This window comes from Gavia stellata, chromosome 5, assembly GCF_030936135.1.
Source record: "Gavia stellata isolate bGavSte3 chromosome 5, bGavSte3.hap2, whole genome shotgun sequence".
NCBI classification, from domain to species: domain Eukaryota; kingdom Metazoa; phylum Chordata; class Aves; order Gaviiformes; family Gaviidae; genus Gavia; species Gavia stellata.
The window spans coordinates 17,198,183-17,223,843 of NC_082598.1; the positions used below are offsets into that span (position 1 = coordinate 17,198,183).

The 25,661-nt window shown below is 42.9% G+C and overlaps 1 protein-coding gene across 1 annotated transcript; it reads left to right on the forward strand.

The window, feature by feature from the left end:
- The first annotated feature begins 368 nt into the window (after positions 1-368).
- Positions 369-23,489, forward strand: CD38 (CD38 molecule). The gene is made up of 8 exons (XM_009820892.2): positions 369-597; positions 14,520-14,649; positions 15,315-15,450; positions 16,250-16,332; positions 18,083-18,159; positions 18,869-18,961; positions 21,241-21,327; positions 23,216-23,489. Exons 1-8 carry the CDS (start codon positions 374-376, stop codon positions 23,295-23,297), a joined length of 912 nt encoding a protein of 303 aa, XP_009819194.2. The 5' UTR covers positions 369-373; the 3' UTR covers positions 23,298-23,489.
- Positions 23,490-25,661: the final 2,172 nt, after the last annotated feature.

Here is a 25,661-nt window from a genome sequence, read left to right on the forward strand (position 1 = left end):
AACGGCGGCGCGGCCCTCCTCTTCACGGGTCGAGCCCCAGGAGCCGTCGCTCGGCCTTGGAAACGGCGGGGCTGGCCCGAGCCCGCTGCGGGGACGGGGCGGGGGAAGCGGCCGCCTGCTCTGGACTCGCTGCGCCGTCCGCCCGCGCCCGGCCCGGCCCTGCCCCGCGGCGCACCGCAGGGGCTGCCCGCCGCCCCGCGGCTCCCGGGGCGGCCGCTGACCCCGGGGCGGGCGGGGATCAGCCCGGCCTCCCGGGCAGCCGCCGGGGCTGAGCGCGGGGCCGGGGGGCAGGCGCACAGAGACAGGCTGGGAGGCGGATTTCCCCTTGCGCTGGGGGAGCAGCTGCTGCTGCTGCTCACCGCGTCCTCGCAGGATGCCTTTCCGGCAGGGCTCTGCCCGGACGCGGCAGCGCACCGTCCTTCTGGTGGGGATCGTGGTCCTGCTGGCCGCCCTCGTCCTCGCCGTCGTGCTGGCCTCTCTCCTGACTCACGGAAAGCAAGAAGTCCGTCCCAAAATGCTGAAGTGGAAGGACAGAGGGACCACTAAGAATCTGCAAGAAATCATCCTGGGAAGATGCTACAACTACCCTCAGCTGGGGTGAGTAGTGGTCTCGGTCGTGCACCAGGCGTGTGGGGTGACCAGAACCTCCACCTGGCCGTGTCCACTGGGTTTGCCGTGGTGAGAGAAATCGGGGGAGTGAGGCCTCCGTCTTGTAGCAAAATGTACGAACTCAGACAGCGGCTGTCGGTGCCCGAGTGGTGGCTTTTTAAGGAAACTTCCTGCAGAACCAATGTAAGTTAATACTAATCCTAGGTCAAAACTCAATCATAAAAGCATTTTGCAACTTCCCGAAAGCCAGCTAAAATAAAAGCCGGATTCTAACAGGTTTGGGTACGTGGAGGCGAAGGCAATTCGCTATAAAGCCAAACGGTAACATGCGACACTGCGTTCATGTAACTGAAACTACAGAGGAGGGAGGAAAAGGGCAATGTTCAGCACAAATTTATAGGATGGACAAAGATGTTAGAAAAGCGTTGAGAAATTTCTTGGGGTTATCCAAAACAGAAGTTTTTCGCGTGCGGGTAAGACTTCGCGATGAGCACAGCCAGCTTGCACGGAGAAGTACAGAAGGAACACAGTGCCAGCGCGGCAGTCCCAGGCAAAACCTTCACCCAAGGATGGTCTGCACAGCCCATCGCAGCAGGTATTGTAACGCCCTGCGCAGGTCACCACTCCTCTGCTGCAGAAGAGGACTCCCTGGGCCCAGGTCTGCAATAGCGTATCAGGGCTGAGAACTGATTTTCTGATCCCCTTTGCCACAGCGAAAGGCAGAGTATGAAATAAGAAGTGCCTCAGGGTCCCTGCGGGTACTGGGGGCACCCAGCCCCTCAGGGCGGGATCCAGGGCAGCCAGGGTCTCTCAGCAGGGACCCAGCCATCACTTCTGTGGCACCAGCCACTCTATTTTGTGTCCTCAGTAAGCCTCTGGCAGAGATTTCCACCACCCTGGGCTGAGTGCTGTGGGGCTGCCCCACACCTCGGCCAGGTGACAGAACCGCGATGGTCTTGTCTTCAAAAAGACAATTGCCACCTCTCGTTTTCATGACATTGAGCTGATAAAAACAAAGCTGTACATAGTTTGCTGGCGTTTGAACTTCTCTTGGCCTCGGATGTCCGGTGCTGTATGAAAAAGCTGATTTGCAACATTTGAAGGGAAGTGGGCACATGGAAAATCATGGCCTGAGTATGCAGAGATTTAAGTGCATGCTTTACATCAAACACCTAAGTGGGTTTAGTGTAGCGAAGGGGGTTTCTCTTACAAACAAAATTAAAAAGCTCCTGAAGCTTTTGCAAAATCGTGTACATGTTTCTAAAAGCACACATTAATTTATTAAAGAAGTATACAGTCAATATTTAAATCTGAAATTATTTTGAAGCCTAATAGCCTTTATTACTTTAGCTTGTTTCATTCAAATTGGGGTGCTGAAAATGTAAAAAAAACTTTTGTGGGAATAAGTTTCCAGCCAATGTCATGTGTGTTTTCACTCACAACACAGTCTGAATCTGACCTGAGAATAATTTGTTTAAGCAATTCTTTCAAGGACACTTTTTAAAAAATCACAAACCCATGATCGTAAGCTTTCTAAAAAGGTTGTTTTTAGAAGGCATAACTTTAGAAGGCAGAACTGTGCTATTCTTAATCCAACAGTGTTTAATAGCTTCACGGCTGTAAGCTCACTTTCTTTCAGATGAAATGACTTCTCTATAGTAGGGCCCTTTTTTGTTTGTTTATTTAAGAGAGAAATTTATCCAAGACAGAGAGCACTAAAAGGGAAAAATATGCTCATTTACATACACCTGCAATGTTCAGGAGGTTCCTGAACAAAGAATTAAACGTAGGTGCTTTTCTGGGAATCCAGCCTGAGATTCCTCATTTCTGATCCTGCTGAGCTCAGAGCAGTTTGTCGTGTAACTGACCGCTTCTGTCACTGGCACTTTCTGATAATGAAGCGGGTACCATTAGGATGCATCAGAGAGCCCCGTATCTTTCATCCTGCGCTCTTTCATCATTAATGTAGGCCTTGGATCTTGTGTCGTGTGAGATCTTTGGAGCACTTAATCAAAGAAAAGGTGTAGGAACAGGGAACTGCGGACACTCAGGCAGGCTTATGAGCTGAGCAAGCTGTCTCCTATACTCTGTTAGGACTTTTGTTGCCACTACTCCCACCACGGGAAGCTCACTGCCTTGGTTAGAAATCTTCTAATTTCCTCATAAATTTGTCCATAGTCTGTTCTTGCCCTTTTAATCTTACACCAGCATGCACATTTGTTTAAAAAACTCTGCTTTTAGTACATTCATGGACATTTCCTCATATTTTTACTTTTTTATATCAGAGCCACTGAGTTCCATCTTTGACAATATTTTAATTTTTTTAGAAAATAGCAATCTGTTCTACTTCAGTAGTTAGTGTGACTATTTGCTACATTTTGGAGTGCCGTATTTCAAATTGGAATAACTGGCTGGTTTTGGAATAAAGGGGGTTTGTTGACATACGACTATGGACTTTATAACTTTTCTAGGTATCAGACGGATTTAACAGGGGCTATAAATCTGCAGCCCCCATTTAGCTCTGCTTTTGCAACTGCATGCTATAAATCATGTGAGAAGGCCACGGACATGCTAATGTACACCTTCACCATCACGACTGCTTTAATCCTAGAGGATACCTCCTTGCGCTCTCCGTCGTCTTACTGGAGCTCTGGACACCATACACAGTCGTCAATGCTCTGGTTGTGTTCTTGTCTTTTCCCATCTGAATTGTGGGCTGAACTGAAGCCCAGTGAAGCCACTGGAAAGACTCCTGCTGTCTGCAGTCAAGTTTTGTAAGCACCTCATGCAATCAGATTTTATCCTGTTGATTCGCTTATTCTCCAAGATCATCAAAACATTCAGGCGCTGTATTGAATTTGCTTGCTAAAGAGCAATTCTCAGGTACTGTATACAGCACCTGCTGGTAATAATTTTGTTTAACCGCCTGCATGCAATACAATCCTTGGTTTTATTTCTGCTGCTGGCTGGATGACTCTTATCATTTGTACACATACAGTTTCCTCAGTTAGTCTTCCTGCGTAGAACTGTCATTGTGCCAAAGCTGAGGAGAAACAAGTAGGGAATACCAAATGCTTCAAATAATGCATTTGCAATAGTAGCCTCATTTTTAGGAAAAGGTGCAGATGGTATAGCAGCAGGCTTTAGGGTTTTGTTACCGGCACACACCGTTGCACATTTAGCTACACACATTAAAGAGTAGTGTTTCTTTTTGGCTTCGCTGGAAAATACTGGCTGCTGCCAGAAGACAGAGCCAAAGCAGTGGTTTGTCATAGCTCCATAGTCTTATTCTTTTTTCAGCATTAACAAAAGCTGCAAGTTCTGCTTTCACTAGTCTTGCAAAAATCCCCTACTCATCAACCATGGCCATTGGTATGTATTGTAGTCTTGTCCAAATAAAGGCCAAAGGCAGTTTGGTGCGAAGGGTTTGACCTCAAAGCACTTCGTCTCCTCTTTCCCCGTAACACGGACTCCCTCTCGTGGCTGACAAAACGCTCGCAGGTCTCAGACCCGGGACTCGGGCAACACAAATTCAAGTTTCCATGAATTTACCGCCGGTACCAGCAGAGGAGCGAAGCGCGATGGGGCAGGCAGAGCTGCGCGCGGAGCAGGACCAGGCTTGTGCGGGGCCAGGTCAGTGCCGGCTCATTCAGATCAGTGCTGGTCGAGACCAGTTGTGGCAACCCGACAGCTTACCCAGCGCTCGCAGGGTGTTGTTTATCATGGGTTTGCACCTTGATGCCTGCTGGGGGAGAACAGGTAGTAACAGATGTAGCGTGAAACCTGTTGGTCCCAAGTTAACTGGTTTAGTTTTCCTCTTCACCGTGTTTGAATTGGCAGGCTGAGGTCAGGTACAATCGGCACTTTGTGACCTGGGGAAGGAGAGGGGAAGAAACATCTAAAATGAGGTCATAGTCACTGATCCTCGAGACACAAACAATGCTGCTTTTGCAAACTAGAAATAAACTCATTTTACATCTGCAGCTCAAGAGATTTTTCATTCCCAGATAATGACTACTCCCCCCTCAGATCTGCAGTCACTTCTCAGTCTCCTGATTCACCCAAGCTAAGCCAAGCTTGCAAGGACCAACTATTTAAAAATGCCTGAAGTCAAACCAGCTTATTTTTTGTCTAACCTCTGCCAGTGAGAAAGCCCCAAGGATGGAGACAGGGAGCCACTTCAGTAACGTACGTGACTCTCCAGGCCCAGCAATCCTACTGTGTCTGACTAAGCAGTGCAAAAACCCTGTGATGAAGACGCAAAGCGTAGCACTTCACTACGTTTTCAATACAATGTGTGCACACACAAGATTTATTTCCCCCTTAAATACAATTGGCTCAACTAATGTTGTTTTTATAGTTAGCGGCAAATTCCTGTTATAGCAAATTTTAACAGTCTGTAGTTCCATTAAATTTAGTAAAAGTTGGTGCACATCCAGGAGAGCTTTATTGTCTGACTGCATGATCATGAATGCATTTTGCCTTTCCATTCCTTTGCAAGCTGTGGAGGTGGAGATACATTTTGTCAAAAAGAACATATGGAACATGATTTTGTGTGAGCTACTATTGCACTTGCAGCGTAATTTCTTCCAGAAAGAAATCTGGGGCTTGTTGTACGCTTACTTTTGCATTTTGCCTAGATGCTTTGCTAGGCATTTTTAATTTACCTCCTTGTATTTGTTCATTGATTGTTAACACTTTCACGTCAAGCGTGGCACTAAGGAACAGCCATGATTTGATTCAGTGTCACAAAAATCTTAGCTTTATTTTATACAACCACGACATTATACTGAAACTTACCTGAGATTTGTTTTTTCATTAAGAAGATATGCCTTACATAAGAGAAACCTTTACTGAATAAGAGTCTTCTGAAGAGTATGGTGTTACTACCTAATCGTAATGCATTAGCACCCTATGAGAGTGCGCTGCAGACTTCTAAAACTTCTCAATTTAATATGCATCAAACTGCAAAGGATTTAGCTTTTCTTTATTTTTAAAAATATGCTTTCTAAAAAACTGGAATTGTTACCATTGTTATGCCATCTCTTTTGGTTCCAGAGCAAAAAAATGTTTTTATTTGCACTATCTATCTGTGGAAAAGGACACGGGGGCCTGGTGGACAAGCTGAACACGAGCCACCAATGTGCCCTTGTGGCAAAGGCCAGTGGTGTCTTGGGCTGCATGAGGAGGAGTGTTGGCAGCAAGTGGAGGGAGGTGATCCTTCCCCTCTGCTCAGCACTGGTGAGACACATCTGGAGTGCTGGATCCAGTTCTAGGCTCCCCAATACAAGGAAGTCGGGGACATACTGGGAGCATGTCTAGCGAAGGACCATAAAGATGATTGAATTGTCTGATGTACAGGGAGAGGCTGAGAGAGCTGAGACTGTCCAGCCTGGAGAAGAGAGGGTTCAGGGAGATCTTATCAGTGTGTATAAATACCTGATGAGGGGAGTAAAGAAGAGAGAGACAGGCTTTTCCCAGTAGTATCCAGTTGCAGGACAAGAGGCAGTGGGCACTAATTAAAACACAGGAAATTCCATTTAAACATAAGACAGAAAACCTTTTTTTACTGTGAGGGTGATCAAAGGGTGGAACAGGTTGTCTGGAGAGCTTGTGGAGGCTCCATCCTTGGAGATACTCAAAACCAGACTGGACACGACCTTGAGCAACCTTCTCTGAGCCAGGGGTTGGACTAGATAATTTCCAGAGGTGCCTTCACAGAATCAAAGAAAGGTTGAAAAAGACCTATAGGATCACCAAGTCCAACCATCAACCCAACATCACCATGTCCACTAAACCATGTCCTGAAGTGCCACGTCTACACATTTTTTTAACACCTCCAGTGATGGTGACTCCACCACCTCCCTGGGCAGCCTGTTCCAATGATTCACCACTCTCTCAGTGAAGAAATTTTTCCTAATATCCAGCCTAAACCTCCCCTGGTGCAACTTGAGGCCATTTCCTCTTGTTCTATCACTTGTCACTTGGGAGAAGAGACCAACACCCACCTCACCACAACCCCCTTTCAGGTAATTGTAGAGAGCAATTCTTCTATTTCTTAGAAAACTCTTTTAGACTTGCAAAAGGTAACTAGGACAAACAGTGATACAGAAACATTTTGTCTCATCTGTAGTGGCAATGATGTTGATACCTGTTGCTACTTTTGGTTTGTAAGATGGGCACTGTATCATCATAACAACACACTGCTTTATTAAAATGCCCAAGTCAGAAGATTTGTTACAATGCTTCAGTGTATGCTCTTAATATTGCCCTCCCTATTTCGTGTGCCAATGTGTTGACTTTAATATCTTTTCTGTGTTAGCCTTTGTTATATGAAACATGCATAGCTCTGTTTTTCATTTCTTCTGTCTTTCAATATTTATAACAAGGTCTTCTTTTACAATTATTTTCCCCTAACTTGTATATGAGTGACTTTGACTGTTCTTGTAATTTCCTGATAACTAAGATTATAAACATTAACAATTGTTTGAGTCTTACTTAAAGGTACACTTCCATTGAAATACGCTGTACTGAGCTTTAAGAGGGAACTGGAATATAACATTTAGTAGGCACAAATGGACAGTTATTAGCTCTTCAGGATTTAGAGGTAGGGCTACTGGTTCTATAGTTGGTCCTTCAACTGAGTCCTCATGCTGTTTAAGGCTAGTTTCCATAACTATTCTGGTCTGTAAGATAGCACTCCATTTGGGGTTTATTGTCATCGCTTTATAGAGGAAGTTCATTAGAAAGAATTAGTTTTCTCTTTAGCAAGAGGCAAGTTCATATGACAGTGGGTAGCTATAATTTATTTATTCTTGAGATAATTTAATTGCCAACATATTTATTTCTGCTCTTCTGGAGTATAAACATCAATGCTAGACTGTGAAAGGCCATCCAGTTCTGTACAAAGCTCATACTCAGTTCTGTGCAGAAAATTTACTCTCCCAGGCTGTAACTCCACTGACAACAGCAAGCCAAAGTCTGAGACTGTCCTGCAAATTTAAGGGGGAGATGTCAAAAGATGCATTGTCTTTTCTCCATGGCCAACATCAACGTTGAGATCTGAATTTATCTCTCGTTTTGGCAGCCATATGTCAACTCATCTGTCTGTTGTCTATATTGAGTTATAATCATATAAAAATTGTTATTAAATGACTATATGCTTCTCATATACTCAAACTTCTTATATTTATTTAACAGTGGTTAGATATTTAATGGTTCTTACTGCAAGATTCTGTAGGATTTCAAATAATTTTTCACATTTGAGTTAGCCTACGAATTTTGCATCGCGATTACCCCACCATCATATATTAAAATCTCCTTGCAATGAAAGCCTCTTTTGGTTTTAATCCCAGATACCAGAGAGAATATAATTCTGTCTGTACTGGCCTTCTACACATTAATCAGAAGTATTTGTTGATGAAATACTGTTCAACTTTTAGTTTTGTACTGCAACTTCATGCAGCTATTTAGTCATGCACAGTCAGTTATCTGCCTGTTCTTTGCCCTCTCTCTTGTTTATTGATTTTATAGAATTGGCTATACAGGGCAATGACTGGTGGCTATCTAAATAATAGCACCACCCTAAGATTGAAATTATTAAATGTTTGGATGAGCCAATCTAAGAGCTTGTTGTTGCTGAAAGGGAATCCTGTTCCCTCCCACCTCTCCCTGCTTCAGTTTTCTTGTAACATCTGTAGAGATGTCAGTGAAAACAGCTGTGCTCAGAGGTGGTATCGTTCAGCTGTCATTGCTAAGGTGTGGTTAAAACTTGAGAACTGTTTAACACCTCCGAGTTAACACCATGGAGAAATATAACTTTGCTTATCCATAGGGATAGGAGGAATAGATCCTTCTTCCCTCTACAGTCAAATGAAAATCTCCCTCAAGTGTCCAAGGGTAAAAAAAGATGCTAAAGATGCATTCTATCTTCCCAGGAGATGACACCAAAATAAGGTATTAGCAAGGAGCTCACTCAACAGTCGTGCTAAATCTCCGATCTGTTCCTGTGTCCTTGTCCTACTGACACATGCCACCCTTGAAGTAGGGACTTGTCCTGACTTACTGCATTTATAACACATCCCAGCAGTTTTAGTGCTATAAAAAAACCCCGATGTACTGCAAATTCGTGTTATGGGAAAAAAAAATCTGCAGCTGCATTAAGCCATTGAGTGTTTCCCTGCTATAACACTCTTCTATTTAGATCACTCTTATAGAAGTGTTTTTCCAAGTTTAATATTAAAAATAAAACAATACTAAAAATACACTTTCTAATCAAGGGGCAAGATGCCAGTTTAAATTTGTTCCTTCTATATCTGTTGATGACATGGCGCTCACCTGGAAGCTTAAACTGTAGAGCAGCTATAACTCTGTAAAAATGCAGTCCAGCTGAGACTTCTGCTCTTCTAGAGGCTGCGATCCACTTATAGAGCATTGCTGAAAACACCACCTGCTTAAGCAGCTTGTTTTTTCACCCAGGAAAGCTGAAATCCAGCCAGCAAAAAAATCTGCTTATGTAGATGAACTCTTCGTTGGTTTATAGCTGCTACCTCTTGGCTCAGCCCTTCCCGGAAGGGTGATAAGGCTTAGTGTTGTCCTGGAGCACCAATTCCCAACTCACATAAAATACTCTAGGAGCTATAAACCAAAGCCACAAGCACACCTGCCCTAAACCCTTCTCATTCCTGCCAAAGGTGAAGGACCGGTGTGACAAGGAGCTATCATTTGTTCCAGGTCATTCCTCGTACACGAACATACACAGCCCTGAGGTGTGCCCAGGGGAAATCTCACCTCGTACTTCTTTTTCCAGACCTCCAGACTCCCCAGCTCTGCCATGGGGAATTTAATTGCTCTGCCTACAGGCAGCCTTTCCAGAAGTCATCTTTCTCTGAGGCAGAGTTTTGGATCTCTGTCTCTATCCCCAGCCAGTACCTGCAACGCTTTCTTTACTGGCTTTTGAACTATTTAATTAAGAGAGAGCAATACTTGCAAAATCAAGCTGGCAAAAAAATCAAGTATGTCATTCTCGTATTGGAAAAAAGGTCAGCCACCATAAATATTACGGTGGCGGACACTTTGCAATAATTAAACTAAGTGGGTAGTGAGAGGCTGGTGCTCCTTGAAGATGCTGAGATTGACAGCTTTTCCATGATTTTTTTCCTTCATCCTTTCCCTTGGTAATTGTTCTCCTCTCTATTATCCTAATGCTAAAAGCGGCAGACAATAGTCTCCTCAAGTCCTCAGCAATGACAGCATATCGGCTGACCTTTCTTCATTCCCATTTATCCGATACTTAGCACAAAGATACCTGATGGGAGATTTTAGGTGCTGGAATAGTAGGAACGAAGCTGATCCGTTGTATGCACGGACCCGCTTTCTGTCTCAGTGGTCTGGAGATGGGTCGGGCGGTCACCCGGCCCGAAGAACCGCACACCTTTGGGGTTGCCCTCAGCTGCTGCTCCCGAGAAGTCCCTTCTCCCGCGTGATGGCGGTGTGCTCCTGCGTTTCGCTCCTCGCGCCTGCTGCTCACGTTGACTGCAGAGAATTCCAACCACAGCTGCCTGGGCTGGGCTCGGCAGTGGCTCCAAAAAAGCTACTCCAAAGCAGCAGTGAGACACAGCAAGGCTGGAGGAAGGGAAGGGACAGCAGAAAGAAAAGGAGAAATATTTAGGGCAAGAAAGGTAGCAGAAGGATTCCGGGTTCCTCTCAACACAGGCATAAAGGTTATTGTTCGTCGCATAATTTTTGACAACATAAAGACATAGCTACTCATAAGCTCACACAAAAAAACAAATTGAATAGGGATGTATAAATTTCACCGCTGTCTACAGCCATCAGAGTTTACCTAAAAGAAGCAGAGAAGCTGTCACACAGGCAAAGATGGGTCTTTAGATGCAGAAATATTGCTACACATTTAGATCCTTTGATATGCATTCTTCTTCTGAGACGTCTGGGCTTTTACAGGTGAAGACGATGCCTTAGACTCCCAGCAGAGTGTGAATTGGTTTTATGTCTTTAAGCAGCTTTGTTACAACCACAAACTTCTCACTGACTTTTTAAAGAACCAGATTTCTGAATACTTAGGTGCTTATCTGCATTACTGTTTTGGCTAACGGTGGTAGCAAATGAGAAGGATTTTCTTATACAAATTGCATCTGCTGGTGAGGTTTGATCCCTGCAAAGGCCAGTTACATAAAGGACTCAGGGGACTTTTTCCAGCTCTAACTTCAGAGACTCACTGCAGAGCCACAATTAAAATCTCAGTGTGGCTTGAAGACACTGTCATGTTTTAGAAAGAAACCTCGAGCTCTTGGAAAAGCTGCTATTGATTGCAGGGGAGATCATGTCTCACCAGGGAAGTGTCTCTGCCTGGTAAAGTGAATTGAACAGTATGGGCAGAGTTGATTGAGATCTACAGAACAAAGCCTGGAAGACATTATTCACTTGTAAAATTAAAATGGGTCCCATACTTGAAACATCTCTCTCAAATTTTCGAGTCAAAAACTAGAGGCAACATGGCCCAAGGGAACACTGCCCTTCTTAAGATGTTTTTATAATCCAATGTCAGTCCAGTGCTGAACTGAAAGCAAGACACTGTTCACAGTGTAACTGAAATCAGCAGGGATGAAACTTATCCTTGATATTATACCAATTAAATCGATTTCAATTGGGGATGAATTTGCTCCATCACGTCCAGTTAAAGAAAAAATAAAATTACAAAGTAAAGAAAAAAAAGATCTATATTAATAGTGATTTCCCAGGTAGCTCAATGCCATCCCATTCCTTTAAGTGAAAGGATACTCTTTCAAGGTCAGCCGGACCAGTGTACTGGTATGCAAGAGATAATGATACAGAAGCTGTCCATTTCTCTAATATGCACATTAAAGTTTGGCTGCTAGGATAGCTGCTAATGGAAATATTCTTGGCTCCAGCTTCCGTTTGATAGATTAATGTGATATTCATATAAAAGGTAAATGGATAGAAATACTCAAATTCATTGGAAAATGCAACTTCTACCCAAATGTAAGGACAAATGCAGGATATACTTTGCAGTATATGTAACATTCAGATTTAATAAGGAAATGTAATTTTAATGGTTATTTCTATCCCAGCTCTTGTTCAATGCTATACTGGATGCAGGATATAGTCTCTGTCTCCAAAAGGTCATAAGGCAAATTCTGCAATCCTTGCTTTCCAGAGAAAGGGTTGTAGGTTCAGTTCTTGAGTTTACAGCAGGTTTCACAGTGTTCCTTCTAAGTCTGTTAGTTATTATTTCACATTTACCATTTCCCAAACTCTATTCATAAAAAAGGTTTGAAAAAATTAAACATAAAATTAGAGTATATTTATTTTACACGTCACCAAATTTGGATTAAGTATTTTGGATTCTGTAGTAGAATGAAAGGCCTTTAATATTTCAGCATAAACTAAGTTAGCTTCAAAGAAAGAAATCCATTATGCATAACAATATGTTTTTTGAAGATATGATGCAGAATTAATATGCAACCCAAAACATACAAACAAAAACCAGAGAAGGAGAGCGCACAAGCCTTGCAGCAGTGTGGTACATATGCATATTCACCATGGGCTCCTGTATCTGAATTAGATAAGTTTAATTAACTGGTAGACTGGTGACCTCTTTCGCACCCTTCCTTCCTTTTGTAAACCAAGAAAGAAAACGAAATGAGCACATTCTGTGACTGACAACTTCCCAAAAAGAAGTTGGGAGCAGCCTTAAGAGGACAATTTGTTTCTAGGCGGTTTTTTTGGCAAGGCAGATGTGCTTGTTTCAACCTGAAACTGTTCTTGCTGGAATTTTTAGCATACCAAGTGCCAGCAAACTTCTCATATTGTGTTTTCAGCAGGCCCAGAGCTACAGCAGGTGTCTGCCCTTACCTCTGCTCAGTGTGAGTTAAATGCTGCACACCAGACAAATATTTTCTTGCTCTGCTGGAAAAAGGGACAGGTGAATTAATGTTGTCTCCCTCAACAGTGAGGCTGGAAAGAGTGACGTATCTTCCTGGAGCTGGGATTAAAAGTCCTAAAGTCTTCTCACTGCTTATTTTTTAATATATCAACAGTGGCAATGTACAGTGGCAATATGCAAACCTGTTTTAAATCAGCAAGGTCAGGCTGAGGGATATCTGCAGCCCAGACAGAGCTCTGCAGCATGGTGCACTTGGCTGCCCCAAAGGTGAGAGATGAGGGCAGCATAGATCCTTCACAGAGGAGGACTGGAAGAAGTTGGGGCATGGAAACGTGCTGTAGTAACCACCTTGGTGGTATGACCTCCTGATAACCAGTTTGCCCCTCTAATGCTCAAATGGGCACTCAGTAGAAACCATGATCAAGTTCAGTAGTAGGAATGAGATCACAGAACTGTAGGGAAGATTAACTTGAAAAATGAGTTACTACTGTTTTTCTTCATCCATTTAGGACTATTTTGAAGACTAATCAAATTCCACATCCTACGTGTTACCCAAGTACCAGCTGGTAACAAAGCCTGCAGCTGTCTGTCTGTCACGTACTAATTGATCAGTGCTATTTTTCTAGTGCTCTGAAGGCATTAGTTTCTTCACACAAGACAAAGTCCATTCTTAAAATGGCTCTTAGTGGGAACACACTGGGAGATGATTGCAAACAGTGAAGAAAGAGTGGATGAGTCAAAGACAGTCAGAATAGCTCCATTCAGACATGCAGTCAGCATTTTAGATGTGCGCAGAAACAGGGAAGGGAAGGATGCAGAATGACTGCATTACTGTCACTGCTGTGATGAGAGGGGCAGGCTTGCTACATGGGCCTGAAGCTATGGGAGCATGAAGAGGAAGGGAAGTGCACCCACAGGGGACAGCCTTGAAAACACATACTGGGCAGACGATCATTATGAATTATCTTAATGCAAAGTTTTCAGTCATTACCTCAAGTACAAGACAGCAAATGTCCTGAGCCGTCCCAAACGTTCTGGCATGCTGCAGCCTCAGGAAGGGCGCATGGCACTACTTCAGTACAGAGATACAATTGCTTGCCCGCACTGTGCCCACACCTCTTGTAGTACGAAAGGAGCCCTGCTTCTGTCAGCAGAGAGGTGCTTTATTTCCTAGGCCAACGAAGCAGCATCTTAAGAAACAAGTGTAGGCTGAGGTCATAGGGTTGTATCATGGCATGAAGCAGTTGCCCCCATGTAAATTTAGTGGAATTCCTCTGACTCGTGCCAGTGAGAGCAAAAGGGCCAGAACTTGTAACGCAGTGGAGGATCAGAGGGAGACTGAAAAAACCCACTGGAGACCAAGCACCTGATCTGGATCTTGGTTATACATGTGGAAATCAGCTGTGGCTCTGGCAAAGTCAACAGCTGCAAATTAGTGCATAAATGAAAGTAATATCAGGTCCAAAACAGCCAGAGCTCTGCTTTTGTTTTAGATAAAATTATAGATATTATTTCTGTAGGGTTGAACACTCTGCAGAGAGACACATGGGCATATTTTTGGCTCACTGTACCTGAGAAGGCAGTATCCTTCAGCCATATCTTTAAAATGTACAAGCTATAGTTTGCCACATTTGCTTCTCATGATTTGGTATGAATAATCAAGAAATTTGATCTTCTGACTATGTGATATCTGCACTGCTCTTTTTAAGGAACAAAAACGTAGACGACATTCAGATATTGCAATAATCAGTAATTTAAAATGCAGCAGAGAGAGAAAGATGTTTTAGAACAGCTCACTCCTCACTTTATACTTAATTTGCTGAAGATACTCTGCTTCTGTAATGGATAATGTATTTTGGTACCTGAGCATAGTTAGAACTCTTTTAAAATCTGACCCATAGTGTTTGACCATAACAGAAGGAGATCCTTTGACAGCCATAAATACTCATAAACACTAATTAATTATGTTTTAATCTTTCAGCAGAGATAAGGATTGCCTAAAAATATGGGAATCATTAAAACATGCGTTCATTTACAAGAATCCCTGTAATATTACATCAGAAGATTATCAGCCTTTAATGGAGTTAGCGAGTCATCCTATACCCTGTAACAAGGTAACAGTACAATGCATGGTGGGCTGCTTAAGTAGGATTGTTGTGGGATGGCATGTCTGTGCATTGCTCTGAGTGATGGGTTCTTGTCCATAATAATTGTGAGGGTCTATAGGTCGACGAGAGTGGTATTTTGCACTTACCGCAGTAGTCCTGCAGTTATCACCTCTGGACCCCAGTAACCCTGTTCATTCTCTGTTGTTGGAAATCATCCCTCTGCAAGGCTTGCCTCAAACCTCAGTACCGGGGTCTTCCTGGTGAAGTGATGGAGATGTCCTTGTTCCCTGAGCATACGGCTCTCTGTACAGAGCATGCTGTCATGCTGTTAGAGGGACACTGCTTCCAAAAAGCTGCTCTTCCATGTGCAGTTCAGAAGCACACAACAAATCAGGTATATATCCTATGAGAACTAGTCAAAACCTTTCTTTCAAAATGCTTTACAGGATGAACACATCCATTTCCACAAAAAATAGCCACCCAAAAAGATTTTGGAAAAGGGAGCGTGGGCTGCAGAAATAAGAACTGACCCACTAAGGTGAATTTGCAGCATTTAAATAAAAACTAAAACTCCTTCATTGTCATGAAAACTTTTTGGTTTTCTCCAGGAATATTTCCTGATCAGCTCTAGTATAAGTATCACTTATTACACATTGTACCTTATTTCACAGTCACTGTTCTGGAGCAAGACAAGTGACCTCGCTCATCGTTATACAAAAGCCAATCAAAATTTCCTTACCTTGGAGGACACCTTGCTGGGTTATATGGCTGATAGGGTTTCATGGTGTGGAGACCCCTCTGCCCCAGGTAATAAGTCCTATTTTTTGCGAAACAAATATGAACACTGAAATTCCAGATTATGTTTTTCTCTTGTGTATCTAGACCTGAACAGAATCCTTTTCACGTATTTTCTTATAATTTAGTTTAAAACCTTACCTGTATTTCTGTCCCATGTTATGGAAGACTGAAAATAATACTTAGTTCTCAGGTTAATTAAAAACCACAACTTTGGCTGTTATTAAAACACCAAGTTGCTGCTTGGACTAATGGTCACATCTAGCCCTCTTTATCTAGATTACTTGCTTCCTTCCTGTGACTTCTGTGGGACAAATTGCAAAACAAGAATGCCATTCAAAAAGGTCCGGGGCATAGACCAGTCGAAGTGGTGGGGGCAGGATGTAGGTAGCCGGGGGTTCTTGCTGCCCGCATGACTCCTGGGTTGGTGCTTAAGGGTAGCGACCTCTAAACTGGGCTGGAATTACTGAAAATGTTGGGCAAAATTTAGTTTTCCAGTGCAGTTGGAAAGTATTTGTCAAGAGCCAACGTGTTTCTCACATTTAGGACTACATGTTTTCCCTTCTCATTTTTCTGAAATTATTTGCATACAGGGCCTGGAGCTGCCTCCCTGAAACAGGAGTGAGCAAACAGGAGGCCCTTTGAGCACATGCAAATTCTTTTTCCTCTTAGAGCCCTTTCCTCATGTAGCCTTCTTGCTTTGGTACGGGGCAAATCTTTTTGCCATCATTAATGAACTCTCAAAGCCATATAAACATTGCAACAATATTCATTCTAACCTTAGCTATTCTATAAATGTATTTCTTCTCAGGAATCAACTATGAATCTTGTCCAAAACGAAGTGAATGTGAGAGCAACCCTAGCTCTGTATTCTGGAAAATGGCATCCAAGATGGTAAGATCTAGAATAAATCTCCCCGAATCCAAGAATGTTGAAAGACACTAAGTTCCTGACACTGCCAAAAATGTGAGTTTGCAGATTGGACTTAAAACATGGAACAGTAAAAGTTCATAGGAGCTTTAGCTTCAGGTGTTAAAAATCATGACATTGGAAATTTGTATTTCCAAGGTCCCAGATTTTATGTACAATATTTAATGTCACTGTAGTTTGGGCATTCTTATTTGTGGACAGAGACTGTGTGCCAGTGTCTAGAACAACACTTGGCAGACATCTGGAGCTTTGCAAATGATGCTTGCAATAATAATAATCACCACCTTAATTAAATCACAGGACTGAAATTGCTAAAATAAAATACATTTTAGCATGTGAATGTAGAGACCAGTGCCCATATTGGCACAGAAATTTTCCAAGCAGCTGAGAATCCCGTTGCACTTTCCTGGCATAAACCTGAAGAGTACGTCCTCCCACAATGGTATCTGGCAAGGTTCCTATGATGTACCCACCCGTATGCACGTGCCAACTCCCATCACATGAATGAGACCCTGCTAGTCCCAGTTAAGCAGTGAGCCTGGCTTTGTTGAATCAGCGCTTTACAGAAAACAACTGCCAGAAAAAAACCTGCTCTCCTGTATCAGTTTAATTTTACATGTCTCTCAAGACTTCACCCCTGATATGACTATTAGATGACTGCCCAGGTGGAAACCAAGCATTCCTTTATGCTTCAGCTCTCATGTACGTAAGAAAAACTCTACTCACCGTAAAAAAAAATTATTTTGTGGGTAAACTAGTATACATAAGTTTTCCAAGCTCAAAACAGTTTCTATGTTCTCATTAATCCCCTCAGTTCCAGAGTCTGGGAGGGATAAACCACCGTACAGAGTCAGACTTCCACGACTGCAGGCTTTCCAGTCCAAACAAATTTAAGATCTGCTAAAATGCATGCTTATTACATTAAAAATTTACAAATAATGAAACTTTCCTGCAACTTCACAGCTCTGGAGATCTGAGTTTGGCCACATTATTTAGATGTAAGAGGACTTGGAAGATTTGATAAGTACAGTCACCTGTGTTAATCTTTTTAAAAATTATTTGTCTTACCAGTGGATTATATAACTAGAGTGGGTACTTTATGTTGTAACCTTAGTAGTCTTTAAATATTTGGACATGAGTTTTAAAGAATAAAAGAGCCGTGATTACATGATCCAGTAATTTAAAAATCAAATCAAAGAAAATTCGGTGATGAGTTTTACTAAAATCACTGGGGAGAAAAATCCCAAGCCACAAAAGAACACAGAGCATGAGTCACAAGGTAATGAATACATGACAGTTTGCGTGTCCTTAAACTAGTGGTACCTCTGTTCTGGCTCGTCCTCACTGCCTGAGTTAAAGCAGTCTGAGGCTTATTCCAAGTTACTACAGCCCCATCAGACAGCTGTAGCTGGTGGGGCTCTGGAAAGCCCTATAAAAACTGAAAATTGCAGTGACAGCAAAGTTACTATACCAATCCCATGCAACCTCAGACTGCCAATTCATAGCTGGGTAATGCAGCTTAAACACAGCTTTGCCATATCCTTTAGAGGGTTTTCTTTGCACTGACATGTTCTGCAAATATATTGGCCAGATCCTCTACCTGTATAAGTCAGATCTGTTGACAGCAAAGAAGTTACACTAATTTCTACTAGCCCCGAGTCTGATGTGGCACTGCATGTAGTGTCAGAGTACAATGCCCATTTGTCTTGTTCAGTTTGCAGAAGCAGCCTGTGGTGCAGTTCAAGTGATGCTCAATGGATCAGTAGAAGCTGGAGCTTTCAGAAGCAGCAGGTATTTACCCAGCGTGTTTCTGTGCGGCCTGCATGCTGGTGAACGTGTCTTTGCCAGTGAGTCCCAGTGCAGAATGGATTTTCCTAAACTCATATAGGGGTCTAAATCATTGCCTGTTGTAGAGCTGATTCACTTAACTCCTTCTAGACAGTGACTGTAATTGAAATCCTTCAGAGGGTATGCAGGTGGGGTTTCCAGTTTGCTCTTACTGCACAAAGTAAATGTATTATTACAGTTTATTTATTCATTACACATGAATGACATATTTCTAACTGTTCATGGAGCTGACTGGATTTCATCCCTCCAGACTGTGCTTCCTTGGGTTACCTGACTGGAAGTGCAGTTTTGAATAATATTGAAAGATGAAGAATATGTTGGTCGGGGGAACAGCCATGTTCATTTCCCTTGCACCAAGCCAAATCAATAGCCAATAAACCGAACAGGAGAAAAGGCATTAGAGATGGGAAAACTTCAGCTTGTTTCAGTCTGCAGACAGTTGCAAAAGTTCTCCTGAAAGTGACATAAGAACGTGGAGAAAATATTTTACCATAGGGCAATTAAATAGTCTATGAAAATCCATTGGCAACATAATGTTCTTTCACTGAGAATAATAGAAGCACTAATAAGCACTAGTATTTGGGGAACATACTCTGTACGTCTTTCTCAGATAACTATGAATGTTTTGCTTTTTCATGTCCCATTCTTACAGCATCTTTGGAAGTATCGAGATTTTTAACCTAAATCCAGATAAAGTCTCTGCAGTACACATTTGGCTTATGCATGACATCGGTGGACCTCAAAGGTAAGTCACATCGGTACGAAATCACGAGCAGTGTGTAGAAGGCAGACGGCGCAGCTCAGTTCTGACAAGCGGCTGTCTAACAGTGACACTGTCTTAAACCTGCTCACGAAACCTACTCTACATTCACTCTCCTAGCTGCTTACTTTACTGGGAAGAATAACATTTGTACTGTTGTTTTCGTTAGTGTTTTTCATAGGTACTGCTGAACAGTTATAGCTAAGACACAATGACATTTTCCTTGCTTTCAAGAGGTCCCTTTAAATTCCTTCCAACCCCACTGAGCTCTACAGACGTTTGTTATGGGTCCCGCACTGAAGTCACAGAGCAGGCTATGTTTGCAAGGGTGAACAGCTGGAAAATATGTTTGTCCACAGGAATAGTATAATTATGCTGAGCAGAACCATTTTAGATAAAATAATTTCAAATGCTGGAACAGGTTTCCCAGGGAGATTGTGGAGTCTCCATCTGTGGTCGTACTCAAAACCCGACTGTGTCCTGGGCAACCTGCTCTAGCTGATATTGGTTGGACTAGATGATCTCAAGTAGTCCCTTCCAACCTAAATGATTCTGTGATTTTTAATAACAAATCTGTAGCTTAAATGCTTACCATGGAATTACTGATAGCAGAATAGTGGCCACAAATCACGTCTGAGCCTTTCTGAGTGACCTTTTTCATCCGCATCAGATTCATTTGCAGATCTATCATATTTCAAGCACTGAGCATGAGGGTCAGTGCCTTTGACCCCTATATTCAGAGCCGGTTCTGTGGTTCATGTGGTTATAATGCACTGCCATGGTCTCTCCCCTTCCTGAGGACCGCCCATGACAGAGGCAGCAGCTTTGACGCTGTGGGTCAGAAAGCAGGCTGTGATGATGCAGTGCAACTCGGGAATGAGTGTGGACCCAGCAGAGACCCGTGCTCAGACAGCCTTCCTGTCTGACACAGTACCAGCTCCAGTGTTGCAATCCCTCCCCTAGCCCAGACACCCACAAGTGTCTCTTTGCCACACAGGCTGACATATCTGTTACAGCTCACAGACATGCATCTGTCCTGTGGTCAGCATGCCAGACATACTCCTGTGGCCCATTGCATAGAGGTTTGCTGAAGAAAAGGACATTGAGTAATCTGTACTTTACTTCCCCCAGACATGGCACTTGATCCTTTCTCCCATGATTTCCCAACATCAGGAAAGCCATCGTGTTCCTCCTCAACAGCTTCAACAACCTGGTGCCCTGCCAGCCTTCTTGACACATCACCCTCCTGTGCCAAGTGCACAGCAGTTTCCTTTTTATTTTCTACTTACTTCCAAGGAAAAGGAGGGAGGGTACCTCCAATAATATGTATTCCTTTTATCTTCTGGTTTGTATTCCATGTTGAATCACTGATAACATCTGGCAAGTCTAGTGAACAAAGAAGAGCTGGCTCTGCTCTCCACTAATGCTGTATGTTAGGAACTGGGTTTGCCCCAGTATTATATTATTGCTCTGATGTGTGTCCTATACTCTGGACCAGGAGATGATTTTTATCCCAAGGTAACAAGTCTTTTGCAGTGTCTCTGTCTGTGTCTATGACATTTGTCAATCCTCTCACTACAGCTTTAGAGCCCCTTGGGATATTTCAAGCAAATTAAGCATAGAGATAAAGATCTCAAAGGTATGACAATGCTACATGCTTCATGAAACCATTAGCCGGATGAAAAAGATATACAAAAGTTAAGGCTCCTACCAATGGAAAAGTACTTGGAACAGCCCCTTCTCAAAACAAAGCAGCAGCAGCCACAGACTGAGTCAGACAGGAGGTGCTCCTGGCCTGCTTCCTCCCATGTTCTCTATTTGCTTTCTCCTTACGTCCTGCCCGAGACTTAGCTGCTGGTTTTCATGATTGGCCCTTTCTCATCACATGGAGGATTTGATCCCTTTGTCCCTCCACAGATTTGAATGAGCCTTATATCATGCTCCTGTGGATGGAGGACACCAGCAGCTCTGGAGCAGTTCTAGAGCACATTGAACTGTGAATGGAACCGAGTTATTTCATTTCCCACAGATATCTTCCTGCACAAAGTTCTTGTGCAAGATGCACAGCTGAACATCACACAGTTTCTACCAGCAAAGGCCCAATGGTAACCAAAACTCCACAAACACAATGGACTTTGCAGCACATTGGCAAACAAGCTTTTAAAGAATCTTACCTGAAATAAAGCAAAATGACATAGTGTGGAATTTAGCTGAGCATCTTGTACACACAAGGAACACAAGTAACAAAAGACTTTTCTCTCCAGTGAATCCTGCTCAGGTCATTCCATAAAGAGGCTAATAAGCATCTTAGAAGAGCGAAACTTTAAGATCACCTGTGAAGACAATTACAGGTAATTACCTGCTCTTATTGGTGACAACTTGTTAACATAAAACTAATACAGCATCTCCTTCTTGACTTAATATAGGTTTACAGCAAGCTACAGCAGACTCCCCTCTTATTGCCATCACATCCCTTTGATGTGGTTGTGTGCTTCCACTCATGCTGCAGACCTCATGTTGGCTGGGTCTGGGGCTTGCGCTCTGTCCTGCACTTGCCATTGAGCATGTTCAGTTGTCTTCAGGGAAGGAGCAATCCAGCCTCCTTCAACAGATTTTCATCTGACTGGGCTTTTACCTACAATAATCAGAACCAAATAGGCAGCTTTCCTCCCTGCTGCATGCAGGTAACACAGTATGTCAAGGATGGTCCTTACTTCCTTCGCTATAGTTTGAGCTTACTGTTTGTCCAGCTGCTTTGTCAGAGAGTGAGGCATGAGGCACGATAAGCATTATTAATTACTATAATTCACCACTGTCAGGAGAGAAAAACAAGAGTCTGGGAAACAGCAGCCCAAGTTTGAAAAGCCTGAGACCCTTTGTCCCTCTGTGTGGGTTCAGAGACCTTCACACAGAGCAAAAGTGTTCTTTAATGACATTAGAAAGGAAGCAAAGGTTCCATATTGCTCTCATCTGTCAGGAACAGCTTTTCAGAGTGAAGAACTCGTACTTGGGTAAGAACATTTCCGAAGTAAACAAACATTTCTACAAACTACTGAGTCTGTGACATTAGTTTTAAATAAGGAAAAGTTGGTCTGCAAAGGAGACAAATGTCTTATCTGGTGTCAGGACTTTAATCCGGAAGGCAGAGCAATATATTCCTGTTTAGGTATTGCTGAACCTGATTAATGGGTGCTTTGCACATTGTAAAAAAATTAACACTGGTGCAGTGCATAAATCTGCCAAATCGTGATGCTCGTGTACTCGCTTTCTCTTTGGGTAAATGCAGCCTTTAACCAATACTCCCAGGACCTGTAAGTAGGTACAGAATATTTCAGCCTATGATGAAATAAGCTAAGGGGCCAGGGAAGAAGGAGAAATATGTAGTAGCTTAGATCCCTCGTGCTCAGTCCAAGGAGAAATCTGTAACACATCATGAAGAGTTGTTGACACGCTTGTTGTTGTGGCTCACAACTCGCTTCTTAAGATAGAATAACAAGTAGGGCTTTTTGTCAGAACTCAACTAACATGTACATGAACAACTGTGTAGAGCAACATGGACAATTAATTTTACTATTTTATATACAGAGCAATAATAAAGTAAGCAATTTACATGTGCAGTAAAACTCTTCAGGAGAGACTGTTTAAGTTAGCTTAATTCTCCTGAAGTCATTGCAAACAGAACCGTGTGGGTCCGTATCAGCTGAGCATCTGGCTTTTCATGCCACGTAGCAACTGATGCTGATCATTTTCTCACGCTTTTGTCCATGTCAGCAGTGTCTTCCAGAAGTAACTCAAAAAATAGATTCACTGGATGCACTTCTAGCAAAAAATCCAATCGTATCTGACATTCTTAGCAACAGCTTTACGTTGTAGCAGTAGGGGTTAACACTGAGTAGGCAAGATGGTGAACTTCCAGCATGGCAGCAACTCTGTAGTCCGTTCAAGAGATCTTACATTGTTGTAATTATTCTTGTTATCGCAGTGTAGCTGACATGCTGTGAGTTCACACCCTACTTTATTCCATACTTACTTGCTCTTGTCCCTAGCCCCTATAAAGACCAAAGTTATCTTTCTGCAGCAAGATCTAAAAAAAATTATCCTAAGAAAAGACATCCACTTGATAAGCACAGATGTAACATGCACTTTGAATTTCACGTTGCATTTAGTAACTGTGGAGTTTTTCTGTTGTACTTGCGAAGTGGATACTAAATATTTGTTTGGTTTTGTGTCTTATCACAGGCCAGTTCAGCTCCTTCAGTGTGTGCATAACCCTGACCACACAGACTGCAGACTTTGCACCAACACCACGGCAACTCCATGAAACGGAGTCCTCCGCGCTACTGAAGACTTTCCTTATTTGCGTGGAAAGCTGGAAAAGATGTGGCTACATAGCTTAGAGTGATAAATAGTAGCATGGTGTGTACAGAGTCCATAACCAGAAATCCTTGCTGTGATACTAACAGCCAAATAGCAGGAGGTGATACTTTAGGTGTGATTACTGTACACACACACACACACAAACATACTGTTTCAGAGGGGCCAGGGGCATGTTCAGCAGTTGAGGGCAGATGCTTTGCCCTGGTTTGCTGCCTCCTATACAGCTCCCCTTGTGCCCAGAGGCTCAGAACAGGGATTCCCTGGGGCGGGCACAGAGAAGAAAGAGATTTTCCAGCAGAAGCAGAACTTGCCCGGATCAGCGCTTGGCTTGCTCCCTGCTGGAAGGCTGGATGGGAAGCGACTGCAGCATGCTATACTCTGTCTGCATCCCAGCGCAACATCCCCCAGAGGGGAACACTGCCCAGTGGCACATGGCATAAATCATGTTTCTCCCAGGGACCGTGGCCCCTCTGAGCAGGTCAAGCAAGCGATGGCAGAGGCAGACCAGTTCTTACCTTTGAATGGGCATCACAGTAAGTGGCTGGTAGGGAAACGGCTGAGCTGAGTGAAGACAAGACCAGAAACCCCTCAGAGGGTTGCCAGCATCTGTAAGAAGAGGCCGAGTGTGTAGCTGGGGAGAGAAAATAGCAAGACTGACTCAGACAACGCCATTAAAATCCTACTGGAAACACCGTTACAGTTCAGATTACATTTTATTCTTAATACAGCAGTAAGGATAAGCTTTCCAACTTTCATAAAAGGTCCCTCAGGTCACAGCTTGGCCATCCAGTGGAACAGAGACAAACACGAACAGGTTGCCACAATAAGGAGTCTCTCCTGACCTCTGTTTCTGAGGTGAAAGGTGATGCCTTGCAGTGTATAATTCACAGGCATGGACATGCCGTAATACACTGAAACAGCAGGATTCATTGATTTCCTTTGATTTCCATTTTGTTGGTCTCATATGCATATTCAAGCGCAGCGTTCATAACAAAGATCTGAGGCCAGCTTGTGGCCTTGGCTGTAGTGCCTTTGTGCAGTGCCATTGACACTAAGAGAACAGAGCAGGCTTTGCTACAGATATACTCCTAGGTGTTGCATGGTCAGCATAACTAGCAGTTGCCAGTTCATTAGGCAGACCGAGGTTTCCGTGAGCCCACAGGCAGAAGGTTATAATGTCATATGTTTTAGTGACTACTCACAGTGCGAAGCATCCTTATGGAACTATACAAGCTGGTGTAATTTTGAGCATCTCAAGATAAACCTTTGCTCTGTAATACACAGGCCTGCACTGAGCATATCTGGACCACACCCAAGATCTCGCCCATAATGTTTACATTAAGTGAAATGTATTTTTATTCACACTCTGTTATGTAACTACTTAGATGCATCAACTCAGACACATACCAATACTTTCAAATAGGTTATTTCTGACTGTAGGTCAAGAGTTTGTCTTCATGCTCACTTTTGCACCTCTTCTGTTGTAATATAAAATCTTGGCTGTAAAATCAAGATCTAAAATAAAATTGCTGTTGGCAAATGTTGCTATTTAAGTTTCACATTCTACTTAACCTCAGACTGAACATGAAAATAAGCCACTTCCTAAAAATAACTCAGAAATTCATTCAACGTATGAAACTCCACATATACCCACCCAGGAAACCAGAGAAAGGTCACAGTGCCTGTCCTCCTTGGACTGTACTCTCACCACTTCACTCTCCATCTTGTACCAAGAAGTCATTGTCTTTCTAGGTGGCTGGAACTGAAGGAAGTGAAACATCCTGTGTCTTTATCTTGAACAGAGACATCCAGATATGTATGTTGTCCTCAGCCATATTAGTTAAGAAAGATGACTGTTCTTATCAGCAGTTATGTAGTAAAATGTTAAGAAGCGAATCTGTGTTTTTGAAAGCTGAGGTGCACACTTAATACAGGCAACTGTGCTGCAGTAAATGGCAGCTTTGTAACACAGGTGGTTGGCATGAACGTTTTCCCAGCAAAATGCCTTTCTTTTAAAGCTATGTAAAAACGAGTATGCAGAGCACCTGTTCTAAAATTTCCTGACTGTTTCAGGAGCTGACTGTGTGATAATGCAGTCTTTCAAGCATATGAGATGCAGTCAGTTGGAAAATCTAGTATAGTGCTAGAAAAAAATATGCTGTTATTAATCTGCTGCCTCCATTTCATAGGTTATGTTCTGTTGGCTGCCACCATTTTCAAGACTGAGACCACCTATGCCTGCTTTAGGATTTTCCTTTCGTGTACATGCCGTACTTCTTAAGATTTTTTTTTGGCCAGTTTAGTTACA